This window comes from Saccoglossus kowalevskii, chromosome 8 (assembly GCF_978046115.1).
Source record: "Saccoglossus kowalevskii chromosome 8, keSacKowa6.1, whole genome shotgun sequence".
Classification (NCBI taxonomy): Eukaryota; Metazoa; Hemichordata; class Enteropneusta; family Harrimaniidae; genus Saccoglossus; species Saccoglossus kowalevskii.
In genome coordinates this window covers 3,412,831-3,426,588 of record NC_140648.1, presented here as the reverse complement: position 1 = coordinate 3,426,588, position 13,758 = coordinate 3,412,831, and the positions used below count along the sequence as shown (strand labels likewise).

General features: G+C 35.5%; 1 protein-coding gene across 1 annotated transcript in view; it reads right to left on the bottom strand.

The window, feature by feature from the left end:
- Positions 1-3,146: 3,146 nt before the first annotated feature.
- Positions 3,147-13,758, bottom strand: part of LOC102801357 (BAI1-associated protein 3-like) — a 185,491-nt gene continuing 174,879 nt past the window's right edge. Inside the window, exons 19-30 of the mRNA XM_085502869.1 lie at positions 13,310-13,378; positions 12,968-13,042; positions 11,320-11,421; positions 9,988-10,272; positions 9,320-9,399; positions 9,110-9,176; positions 8,489-8,530; positions 7,823-7,978; positions 7,494-7,614; positions 7,005-7,128; positions 4,645-4,844; positions 3,147-3,282 (exon numbers count right to left, since the gene is read on the bottom strand). Coding sequence (XP_085358995.1) covers positions 3,167-3,282; positions 4,645-4,844; positions 7,005-7,128; positions 7,494-7,614; positions 7,823-7,978; positions 8,489-8,530; positions 9,110-9,176; positions 9,320-9,399; positions 9,988-10,272; positions 11,320-11,421; positions 12,968-13,042; positions 13,310-13,378 — 1,437 coding nt within the window. The 3' untranslated portion in view covers positions 3,147-3,166. The remainder of the gene's footprint in view (positions 3,283-4,644; positions 4,845-7,004; positions 7,129-7,493; positions 7,615-7,822; positions 7,979-8,488; positions 8,531-9,109; positions 9,177-9,319; positions 9,400-9,987; positions 10,273-11,319; positions 11,422-12,967; positions 13,043-13,309; positions 13,379-13,758) is intronic.

Below are 13,758 nucleotides of genomic sequence, written 5' to 3'. Positions count from 1 at the left end.
TGAATGATCCTTCACATAACTTTATCCACAGACAGTGAATGATGTTAACACATATTTACACATCTCTCAAATTTCCAAACTAATGATTGATATTACAAACACTTAAATCGTTAGAATTTTCATGTAAAGTGATATTTAAATTGCTACATTCGTTGCATCGTGCTGTGTTTGATATGGGACCCATAGCGACGTATACAACACATGGAAAATACATTGTTTACACAAAATTCAAACACAGGTATGTGGAAACTGCAGTGCTTCAATTACATGATTGATGAGTACAAGTCAACAATACACCACTGGCTGACAAATGGTGTCCATTTTTGCTAAAGTTAGTAAATGCATAAATACTTTTGTTTGACCTCAGATTGTTGACCGATTAGCTATTGCCCTTCACGTTGTCAGGCAAAACCTTGCCACATTCTTATATACTGACTTGCACTATAACAAAAAATTGTTCTAGTACACCAATTTGAAAGCAGTGTACCCTGGCATCCCAAATCCTAAAACTTAAGGGTACAATTTTGGATGTCAACTGATGTTTGATTCATAACTTTGCTAATTTGATTTTACACAAAATGTAAATTTATAATATCTGAACTTTTCCATTCATTTGGTTACATTACCAGTATTATGAAGGACAGCAAAAACATGGCACAGACATTTTCCTTTGCTCTAAATATAAAACTACAAAGTTATGTAAAAAGAGATTTATTGGCAGTAAAGTGAGTATTGAATATGTTGTATATAATATCACTATCATGTCCTCTCAATTTCAATGTACGATGTATTACGGTAAGTGGTATGAGCATGTACATAAATCGTTTGATTTGCCGATGTTGAGACTGGACCCGAGGTTACGCAGATTGCAGAAATCACTTATATCTAGGCCAGTTATCACTGAAAACTCCATAAACAGTTGCTTGTGGTTTACTTCAGCTGTAATAAAATTCAAATTAATTTTACAAAAAGGGCTTAAAGCATACTCCACCAAATAAAATTTGTATTGTAAACTCAAATTAAAATGTTGTTTTGACAATATATTAGTCAATAATTAAAAATAGGAATGTTCTAAATAGAATATTGCAGTTCATGTACAAAGCTTAAAAAAAAAAGTGCAACCAAAATTTCAAAATGTACACATGTATAAGAGTAATATAGATAAAGTTTTAAAATAAACTGGATTATTATAATCTACATGAAAAATACAATGTAAATGAACACTCTACAACTCTTTCTACTTAAAACAGTGTGCAATTTTTCCATTAAAATACCACACTGCATGTTATGTCAGTAAGCACTACTGACCATAGTTTCAAACAAAATGTGACATTTTTAGACAGCGCCCCCAGTGTTGAACAGCGTGAAATCCTACAATTCATAAGAAACAATGCAAGACTGGGTCCCATACTTTACTGGTGCCGCTGAAATCATGAGTGTCACCATTTTTCCCAACAACATTTTCTTTATATATTTTACTATAATTTTGTGTTTGTTATTGAACCAAATCAACATAAATTCCCACTAAATACAATTTTTAGAAAACTAACATGCAAGTTTATTTTTGAACAGTTGGATGTTGTTATACTTCAATTTGAGAACAATATAATATGCAACTTAATTGTTGAGTAAGAAACGAAAATGAAACAACGAAAATAAAGCACTTTATATGGGAATGTAGAAGTTTCATTATTAGGTGGTGTCTACGTCAGTAAGCATTGAATACAACACAACACAAAATGAATTAACCCTCAAACTGATGGTAAATTATCATTCTATTAGTTAGACAACATGACTTTGGTTCAAACTATATTTTATTATTTCCCTTTAGCAATTCAACCACATAGCGGATGTTGTCAATTCATCTTGATGTTTAATTATTTTATTGAAAAGAAACAAAATTAGTTGCATTTCGAGTCTTTCTTTAAGTTTACAATCCAGTTACTAATAAAACTCACAATGATTCAGCCCCATTAGTTTTTTAAAGTTTATTCGACCACCTACCTCAAATATTAATAAATTGTTCATGGTTCGATTAACGGAAGGAACGCTGCAAGTTGGGAAGTCATTGTTCTAATAAAAATTGCATTGATAAATAAATAAATAACGTAGTAACAATTAGAGAAATGATAGGTACATGTCAATGTGTTTAGTCTGTAATCCCTTTAACTATCAAAATACATTTAAAAAAATCAATATTGCACAATTATATAAAAACAATGCACAACATTAAAATATTGTTGAAATCACTAATAGTAAAATTATTCTGAAACTGTTGATATTGATTTTCTCAAGGCAAATTAAGTAAAAAATACAATGTATTTAAAAAGTAAATGGCAGAATTAAGTTCTTTTTGTTCGTCAAATTATAGTGTTGGACGTGGGCAGCAAAAGATATATCCCAGGAAAGTTTTACTGAATATATATATATATTATCTATATAAGGAAATCATTTGCATAAATCCCATAATGCATGTGATTTAGTAGCCAATTACTACATACCGATAAATGATTGACACCATTTCACATATTTTGACAAATACATGAATTGTTAATAGCCAATATAAGGTGGATGTTTCTGATAAATAAATTAAAACTACTGATAAATATTTCACAAATTCAAAAAACTGTTTAGATTATGTAAAGGATGATGAGATACATCTGACATAACAGCCATAAAATTTGTAATCAGTACTTGAGATGTAGGTACTTCAAAAGGAGAAATTTACAAAAGCCACAAATTTGCAAGGCCTACGAAAAAGGTTTATCACAATGAATTTTGTTTTATAAGGCCTGCAATCAATTATTCTAAGAGAGAGAAAAAGTCAAGCATTGCAAATTGGTTAAAAGTAAATTAATTTTTTTCAGTATATCACTTTCACAAGTCTGGTGTGACATTGTACTTTGGTTGATCAGCTACCCTGTTGTCACGAAAGAAGCATGGTTGGCAGACATTTCTCCGTGTACAGTTTATAGTTAGTGTATGTAATTATTTATAAAAACAAAACATTGGTGCAATCTTATATTTCTTTAGACTGCAAAATATTTAATTGTATGGAAAATATGTAAACATTATTTCTGTTGTTTTGGTAACAACATGGAGCAACATCCCTGAATATAGTATGATATCTTTCACATTTCATCCTCTTCTTTCCAAGACCTTCTGACTATGATTTCTGAGACTGTACTTTCTCGATCAGTTGATGTCTTTTTTTCACAATTTCCTGGGCAGCCTTGTCTGAATGTGCTCTGCTTTCCAAGATGCTGAACAGGTCATTGCCGGCTGTAAACAAAGAATTATGGTAGCATGAGATGCAGGAAAACCAACAACACTCTTGTTTTAATGGAAATATGTCTTAACAACGTATATTTGAACTAGTGCTAAAGCGTAAACCATTGATTTTTTCACATTGCAAATATTCTCAAATCAAACATTCGTAGATGTTTATGGTGACTAAGGGCACCTAACTCTCATCTAAAGATCTCTTGTGATGCTTTCATTGTTAAAAAAGCCTGACCAATGATATTCATGAAAATTTGTCTTCTTAAAATTAAAGCGATCCACAATATTAGCCTGCATAGAAAATGTCTGATTCTTCAAATTGGATGTGAAATCGATGTTTGACGTCTGTTAGTGCACATAATGTATAATAATACCGTAATAATAACTTTATTACATTCTTAGAAATACTAAGTGTTCTTTTCATTTATAGCAAAAAAGATGAAATATAAACAACAAATAAAAAAAGTGTTGTTTTCATTGAAATTTATGATTATATTTTTGTTAGTACTTTCCATTAAGAATATAAATTTGTTTTGGTCATATCAGTTTGATATTTTTTGTAATAATAGTACTGGGTAATAATAATTATCTTTATTGCGTTCGTATCCCTATTAGGATTTTGACTAAAATGCAATACAGATGTGAATAAAGACAAACAAACAGAAAAAAAAAAAAAAAAGTCTGTTTTCAGTTCTCTGTAAGTGCGCAATTTATTTTTGTGATTTTTCCCTTTGTTATCATTGTCTAAAATCTGTTTAAAATTTTTTTCAAACTTTGTTTTTAGTTTTTCTGATATTATTTTATCTATATTTACATTGTTCGCATTTTGCTTTTTTTCTTCCTGCCACAAATGGTCTATATCTAGATCTTTAAGTATAAGTTTTAACCCGGAAACCCAGTAGTAGGTGCCAGAGTTGTCTAGTTCTAAGCCAAGACTGTATGCTTCATAGACCAGAGAATTTTCAGGCATTTTTTTTATTCAAGACCAGTATTTGACCATCTGTTTTGTCCCTGTTGTAATTAATGGATGCCTTCCCAATTCTAAAAGACATGCCACATTGGTCGCTTTGCTGTTAACTTTGAGTAGGTATTTGCAGTATTTCATGTGCAATTGTTTCATTGGTGACATGATATTCATATACATCTTTTGGTGTTTAATTATACTATCTGACCAGATTTCTGCACAGTATAAAAGTATTGGTTTTATCATGGTATCAAACATTTTAAGATTTAGGGCATATCATGAGTTAACATAATACTGTTAACATCATTGCACATTTTGTTTGGCTTCTAATATGAACCCACCTCACAAAATGTACCATAATTATAGTAATAAAGAATAGACAAACCAATTTGACTTACTAGATGCAGTAGGTTGACTTAGTAATAAAGTCATTGGTTTAAGTTTCTCAAATCCACCACAATCATGAGAAAGTCCTGGTATGCTACCAAGAGGCAGATAGGCTTCACCGGCATAGTCGTTAGTTAGAATGATATCATGGTCCATCACAGTAAGCAAGACACATGCTCCTCTATGACGACAGTCAGCTGTCGACACAACACTGTAGCAAATTAAAAGATTTGAGAATGAATATACAAAAACATGTCTCATAGATGCATAGTGACAAAAACTATATAAGGATATTTAAGTAGCATTCCCTCTTGTGTTCTTTATGGCACCGTTTACTGATCCTTTTGTAAGCATAAATGGCTTTAGATTTTGTATAGCTTGAGAAATCTTATTGAAACAGAATCCTGATATCAAATGTAAAAGATTGTTTTACCTAGCTTTGTCAATTATGTATTGTTTCACATACAAATAATGAACTGATTTGGTCCAGAGGGTTCTGAAATATGACTCCAGACGGATGGACGCATGGACAAACAGAACATGGCGTAATAATCAGTAGGAATTCCACTTTATAAGGTTGGTTCTGGTAAAACCCTATACAATCTCATGTTATAATGAAATTAACTCATTGGTCACGATATAATATGGTTCCATTTAGAATGTGGACATCCAGCGATCACCCCATAGTCATATCCTTATAAAGTGATTGAATCAGGGCTTTGGCCTCCAGTCTTCATACACATGTCCTGGTAGGGCTTTGGCCTCCAGTCTTCATACACATGCCCTGGTTGGGCTTTGGCCTCCAGTCTTCATACACATGTCCTGGTAGGGCTTTGGCCTCCAGTCTTCATACACATGTCCTGGTAGGGCTTTGGCCTCCAGTCTTCATACACATGTCCTGGTAGGGCTTTGGCCTCCAGTCTTCATACACATGCCCTGGTAGGGCTTTGGCCTCCAGTCTTCATACACATGTCCTGGTAGGGCTTTGGCCTCCAGTCTTCATACACATGCCCTGGTAGGGCTTTGGCCTCCAGTCTTCATACACATGTCCTGGTAGGGCTTTGGCCTCCAGTCTTCATACACATGTCCTGGTAGGGCTTTGGCCTCCAGTCTTCATACACATGCCCTGGTAGGGCTTTGGCCTCCAGTCTTCATACACATGTCCTGGTAGGGCTTTGGCCTCCAGTCTTCATACACATGCCCTGGTAGGGCTTTGGCCTCCAGTCTTCATACACATGTCCTGGTAGGGCTTTGGCCTCCAGTCTCCATACACATGCCCTGGTAGGGCTTTGGCCTCCAGTCTCCATACACATGCCCTGGTAGGGCTTTGGCCTCCAGTCTTCATACACATGTCCTGGTAGGGCTTTGGCCTCCAGTCTTCATACACATGCCCTGGTAGGGCTTTGGCCTCCAGTCTTCATACACATGCCCTGGTAGAGCTTTGGCCTCCAGTCTTCATACACATGTCCTGGTAGGGCTTTGGCCTCCAGTCTTCATACACATGCCCTGGTAGGGCTTTGGCCTCCAGTCTTCATACACATGCCCTGGTAGGGCTTTGGCCTCCAGTCTCCATACACATGCCCTGGTAGGGCTTTGGCCTCCAGTCTCCATACACATGCCCTGGTAGGGCTTTGGCCTCCAGTCTTCATACACATGTCCTGGTAGGGCTTTAGCCTCCAGTCTTCATACACATGCCCTGGTAGGGCTTTGGCCTCCAGTCTTCATACACATGCCCTGGTAGAGCTTTGGCCTCCAGTCTTCATACACATGTCCTGGTAGGGCTTTGGCCTCCAGTCTTCATACACATGTCCTGGTAGGGCTTTAGCCTCCAGTCTTCATACACATGCCCTGGTAGGGCTTTGGCCTCCAGTCTTCATACACATGTCCTGGTAGGGCTTTGGCCTCCAGTCTTCATACACATGTCCTGGTAGGGCTTTGGCCTCCGGTCTTCATACACATGTCCTGGTAGGGCTTTGGCCTCCGGTCTTCATACACATGTCCTGGTAGGGCTTTGGCCTCCGGTCTTCATACACATGTCCTGGTAGGGCTTTGGCCTGCCCATGGTACAGTTATAAGTGTTCAACCCTTAGCTGTACTGATCAGTTTTCTGAAACAACAACTACATTTATGGCTTGAATTTCAGTCTTGAGAGGGTACCTGTTGTCAGAGCCAAAGTTTAAACAACTGACTTGGCATATGAAGGGTACCAATATTGAAGAGCACAAAGCCAAACTAATTGGTCATCAAAGCCTTTGTAAAGTTCAACCCCAGTCTGCAAACGTATATATGCTACAGATGTTGTGTGACTACTTAATAATACAGTAATCCTATGCTACAACATACAAAGCATACTTTTGGTTAAATCACTTACAATTCAAAGTTCTCTTCAAAAAGTGGGTGTAGTGTTTTCTTGACAACCTTGGTTTGTTTCACGTCAAGTCGATTGAACACATGTTTAGGCAATAATTCCACCATTACAAATGGATCACTTAATCCTATTGTGAAATTAAAAAATACAGAAAAGATTGAAAGTTATTGCAACCCCCGGGACAAATGTTGAGGGTAAGAGCAACTGATTAATTAGCATCGCAAAAAAAAAATTTGAAAAGTTAAATTGAGGAAACTAAATTAAGAATGGTCAAGATTATTGAACAAGTGATTCTATTGAAGAAGACATGCAGTACACAATGTACAAAAATACAAGGACACAATCAACTTGATATCTACTCTAACCATTTTGCAGTAGCATTAGATGTGTTTGTCTCACTATTCTCATGATCAATGAGATGTTCAGTGCATGTCACCATGGGTAGGAGCCCTTATCTATTATTTACCTTTAGTATAAAAAAAAAATGCTTACCGTTGGAATCCAGAGGAATGACATTTGCTGCGTTCATTATCTGTATACAAAACTTTTCTCTTTCTTGGTTGTAAAAGCACTTGACAGTAAGTGCACCAAACTCCTCACTTTCTCTATGAACCTTGAACAGAATAAAATTTTTATGTTATCTGATATACAAAGTATAATGATGCAGGAAAGAATCACACAAGTTTAACTTTCAAAATGTTGTATAGCGCCCTCAAACATATTACTGACTTTTCTTTTGTTTTTATACCACCTATTTGATTGGCTGAAAGTTTTAACAGTTGTCATAAACTCAATAAAAATTCTGTAACATGGTGTCTCACCTGTTCATCTATCTTTTCCAAGTAGTAAAGCTCAATAAGCTCTTCAGTTGGTGTTTTATTAAGTTTTAAGTAGTTTAGTAGTAATTTGCAGTCTTCATTCATGATAAGATCCATTGAGAGACCCTTCTCATCAGCATAGAAAAAGTCAATTAAGATCTGGAAAAAGAAATACACATGTAGTAAAAGACTTCACAAGATGTTCATTCACAGAATGGCTATATATCAAGTGATTAAATTATTCTAATGTACACCTAAGCCAGTATTGAATGAAAACTAGCACACTTACGCCACCATTGAATGAAAACTAGCACACCTAAGCCAGTATTGAATTAAAACTAGCACACTTAAGCCAGTATTTAATGAAAACTAGCACACCTAAGCCAGTAGTGAATGAAAGCTAGCACACCCAAGCCAGTATTGAATGAAAACTAGCACACCTAAGCCACTATTTAATGGAAACTAGCACACCTAAACCAGTATTGAATGAAAACTAGCACACCTAAGCCAGTATTGAATGAAAACTAGCACACTTAAGCCACTATTGAATGAAAACTAGCACACTTAAGCCACTATTGAATGAAAACTAGCACACCTAAGCCAGTAGTGAATGAAAGCTAGCAAACCTTAACAATAAGAAAACTTGACATATTAATGTACTATACCTACCTCTAAGGCATCAAACAGTCGCAGATAAAACAAAGTCTCTTTCTATAGAAGAAAAACAATCACAACTCTATTAATATTGAAATTGATTTAAATCTACAATGGTGATCATCCAGTCCAAAACAAACTAGTAACACACAGGTAAAACCTGCATGAACCAAACTCTGTGAAAACTGGAAACCTGTCTAAACCATTTTCTCATTCTTATTTGCTAATATCAAATCCCTCTTTTAATTCAACACATATATATGAACAGAATCATTTTCTCAATTTATCTGGAGTTCAGTTTCGACAGGTTTTCTTTCAATTTAATATTCCTTGGTTATCCATCTGTGTAGTTGATAACAGACAGCTTGGTTCTGTTGTTTTGAGCGATTAATAATAAAATGCCAGTTCGTTAAAATCACCCCCGTTTAACTAGCTAAATCCTATCTCTCCTTATAAGCCTACAATATATTAATTGAAACCCTGGTGCCAAGATGCATAGTGAAATAATAACAGAAATAATTTTATTTATCCAAAGCTAATACATAAATGCACCAGGGTTGCAATGTAATCTTAATACCTGTCTATCTTGTTTACCTGACTACTCAAGAGCCGCCAAAATCTCTGTAACCAGCTTACCCCTTCATTAGATTCCACTTGTTCCTGTAACTCATTCAACACAACATGCCAGATCTCCTCAAGGATTCTGTAAGATAAATGCATGCTCAAATATTCTACCAAAGAAACTATCATAATAGCACAACAATCCCATGTAGTTAAGGAGCATTCATGTAACATAAATGCAAATCAAGATTTAAGACTTGTAAGACTTGTCAATTACAACTATACCTGTCAAAGTTTGCTCGTAGTAATGTATTGTTAAGTGTTATCAAGTTACTGTCCAAATACTCCATCAGTGGACATATCGCCTGTAAATAAAAAGATTGAAAGTTTGTTAAGTATTTACTGAAATGTAAGATCCTAACTAACTTTTATTAACTCTAATAAGTATCACTTTAAAGATTCATAAGGGTGTGCGATACAGATTTTGTATCAGCTTCTTGTCAATCAAACTTTTTCTAACCAATGGCATCACAGAATGAAGTGGAAGCGTAAATTATTATCACCTTACTCAAAAACGGACACACTGCAAGAACACTAATAAAACAACCTGAGATAATTAGGCCAGGAGACCAGAGCCATTTTTTTAAATAAAAATATAAAATCACAAGTATCTGTTTCAATGGCAACAAGTTAAGCATAACTCATAGTAAAAATGCTTTTCATATCAATAAGAATTTGAGTGTATGTTTTGTGCTAGTAGTAAACATTCTCTTTCCCTATATTCATTCAGTTGTCTATGATGTCCACCTAATACCATATTTGGTGAACCTGATAAGAGTGAATGAAGTGAGCACTGTTTAAGGGGTAAAAGGGGGCTCTCTGGTTGTCTATTTCATCTCAGGAACCAATTGTGTCCAAATATATATTTTACTACAGTACTGTTGTAAACTCACGTCATCAGCTGGTACAGACATGGGTGCCCATGTGAGATGAAAGACAAATTTCTTGATATCTGGTTTCATCTTCTCACCAACTCTTTGTACAATCTTCCATATCTGATTACACATATCTTCATCAGCACTTTTCAACACAGTATGTAAAGATTCCCTGCACTGTTTTCCACTTTTACTGCCATGTGCTTTTTCCATGGCATGTTGTATCTCAGAATATCCTAACACTTGGGGCAGCGGTTTCAGAGACTTTCTCACATGTTCTATATCATTTATTGTTATACATAGCTAGAAAAAAAAATATTAAAAGTTCATTCATGAATAAAACTGTGTATAGATTGAGCATTTGAATATGCATGGCTTAATAAAATAGAGGAAAACATCACATTCATTTAATAGCGTATTTCATCATAGAAATGAAATGCATACTGTATGAAATGTACAAACATCACTATAATTTTTTTTTTTTTTTTAAATATTATTGTGCCAGGTGACAGTTCTGGACGTTGAATATCACTGTTGTCTCTCCTGACTTTTTTTTTGTATGTGCAAATTGCAAGTGCTAGTGCTGACACAGTGCATTTTTGCCACAGAAGTCATACTCATGTTTGGGACTACATGACAGAGCCCTGCGGCCATCTCTCTGTCAAATGGCAATTTAATGCACTATCCTGGTGTCAACCAGGCTCGGTTGAACACAAGCACCTGCGGACCTTAACCAAGGTTCCCCCAAAGTCGCATTCATTAGTGAATGAATCTCGGCCAGTGGAATTGGCCTTCCAATTGAGTCTGTGGCACACTCACCCAGGGTAGAGGTCGACCCTTTGATATTCAGCCTAAGGTAGGATTTGAACTTGGGTCAACTGATCATGAGTCTGAAGTGACAACCAATATGCTACCAGTGACCAGTGCTATAGTACATCACTTTTAAAACAGTGACAACCAATATGCTACCAGTGACCAGTGCTATAGTACATCACTATTAAAACAGTGACAACCAATATGCTACCAGTGACCAGTGCTATAGTACATCACTATTAAAACAGTGACAACCAATATGCTACCAGTGACCAGTGCTATAGTACATCACTATTAAAACAGTGACAACCAATATGCTACCAGTGACCAGTGCTATAGTACATCACTATTAAAACAGTGACAACCAATATGCTACCAGTGACCAGTGCTATAGTACATCACTATTAAAACAGTGACAACCAATATGCTACCAGTGACCAGTGCTATAGTACATCACTATTAAAACAGGCTACAGCAACTGAAAATATAGCTACACAGGGTTTGTTGAAGCATTTATAGTTGTTTGTTAAGACTTACCTGTTCTGTAATATCAAATTGTCCTTCATCATCAAAGTAGCCGTTTTGTTTTAATTTGTCATGCATAACATCTGCATAGTACACAGCACCTTTTGCGATATCCTAATTATATAAGAAATATACACAATGTTATTATGGAAATGAATGAATGATGGAACAAATGGAAAGGGAGATGGATGGATAGATGGAAGGGTGAATGGATGAATGAATGAATCAATCAATCAATCAATCAATCAATCAACTAATCGACTAATCGATTAATATTATCTGGGCTCTCTCTGGAATTTGCTAGGTAATAGTAAATTTACTAATCAAGAAAAAAAAGTATTAGTAAACTTTGTCTGGAAACTGCGGAGCATTTTCCCGCGACCGAGCACAACGGGGAAGAGAGAAGGAGAGGGAGGTGTCCCCTCTGTCGTCCGCCGAAAACAAGAACAGCATGCTGAAAATGGTGCTTGCTGGTGCAACCTGAGCTCTAATTTTGTGTGTAATTTTATGACATCAAATTAGGCAGTCTGCTCCACAAAATGTACCATTTATGATGGTACAACAAAACATCACAACAAAATATGCAATGTAGACACCAGAACCTTTATTTGAATAACTCAGTATTAATTAAACATATTCATGATAAGCTCACATTGTTAACAGTGGGGAAAATAGTCATCATTCAAAAGTTCACTAAGTTCACTGCCAAGAACATAAGTCTGTGAATAAATTTTCACGGGAAATTTCTCAGAAAAAAACTCTATGCCAATCAATATTATTATGAAGTAATCTCCCGTGCTCATCGTGCAAACCCGCATGTTGACGTTTATGACGACACAAAATGACTATTTATTTTCATCGAAATTTCTGAATTAAAGTGAAAAAGTAACTAAAGTAACTTTCGGTCTTGTAACTCGATCTCAATGCTAAGAATGCCCGGTAAGAATGTTACACAAATTATAGTATTTTTCGATCGATTCGCTAACATTGTCTCACCTTCCATTAGCTGTGGAATCATAGCCCTATGTTGCCGACCGCATTATTTACGTGACAGAGACTGGCCAGCCCATGTTCGACATACAACAACAAAAATAAAAACAAGACGTCCGAATGAAATTGGTAGGGCAAAATTAGATTGTATGTCGCACCAAAGAGCTACGGAACCGCAGCTAACCTTCCATTATTTCTGAAATCGTGCTGCAGTACGATCAACTTTCAGTTTCTTGGTGCTGTCAGGGTTAGGACACCCATTTGTTTCTGGTTCTGAACACGATTTGGCGGTTTTTCCATCTCGTCGTGAAAAATACTCTTAGAAGTAACGGGACGTTGTTTAACTTTAAAATGGCAATCACGCAAACCCTAACACGCGTGATGATCACAGTCGAGTCTTGACAATTAAATGAGCGCGATTTGCGAGGGTATTTTGTACAAAATGTGTTCGTAAATCCTACTAATAGATATTTATTTTGTTCGTAAATTTTGTCAAAATTTCGTAATTTACGACATTTGCGAGCGACAGCGAGAGCACAGTATTATAGGGCTACAACTTGGGTAGAACTTGAAAATTTGCTTCTCTGGCTTCATTTGTGACTTTTTTCTTAATTGATCTCTAGTGATTTAGCAATGAGATAGATAAGTGAAAGCAATATAAAATACTTACATCAGTAACCTTTGTAACATACAAGAAAGAACCGGTTGTATCAGGCCAATCCAACTTCTGCCAAAATTCACGGATCTGAAAAATTTCACAATACACAGTTATTTTTAGTAAACTTCAATAAAGAGCTCTCAAAAGTCTAAGTTTATATCTACACATTGCCTTTTGAGATGAGATGAACTAACCAGCTCTTTCAAAGAATCTTTCAGTATTTCTAAGAATGTACTTTTGTCTTCCAATTGTGATAATTTAACACCAGTTGTATAATATAAATCTTGGTATTGTCCAATAAGTAAAAGGGAAAAAAAAAAATTCACTCACAATACAACCGGTAATATTGCCTACCTGTGCAAAACAGCAACTGGTATCAACAGCAGATGTACTGTGTTTCACCATACAGTCAACTAGAACTATCTACAATAGTGCATATGTCAAATTATAAGGAATACTACGGTACACACATTCAAAGTATTAAAGTTAAGAATGTTTTATTTGTATTTACAGCCTTGTATATATATAACAATATTTCTGTATGGTCAATTTTATGTCGTTATATTTAAAAATCACACCTATTGTTGCTTTAACCTTTTCACCACCAGTTTCGCCATTTTCAACAAAAAATTGTCCTGTTTATAGTATGCACCTACCTTTGGAACAAAAATGGCTGAATTTTTTGAGAAAAAACTAAAAATTGACTCAAATTTTGTCTGTTGGCATTAGGGTTCATTACCAGAATATGAAAGGAAAGTGTAGATAAATTTGGGTTAGAAAGTCTGGTGGTAAAATTGTTAAAG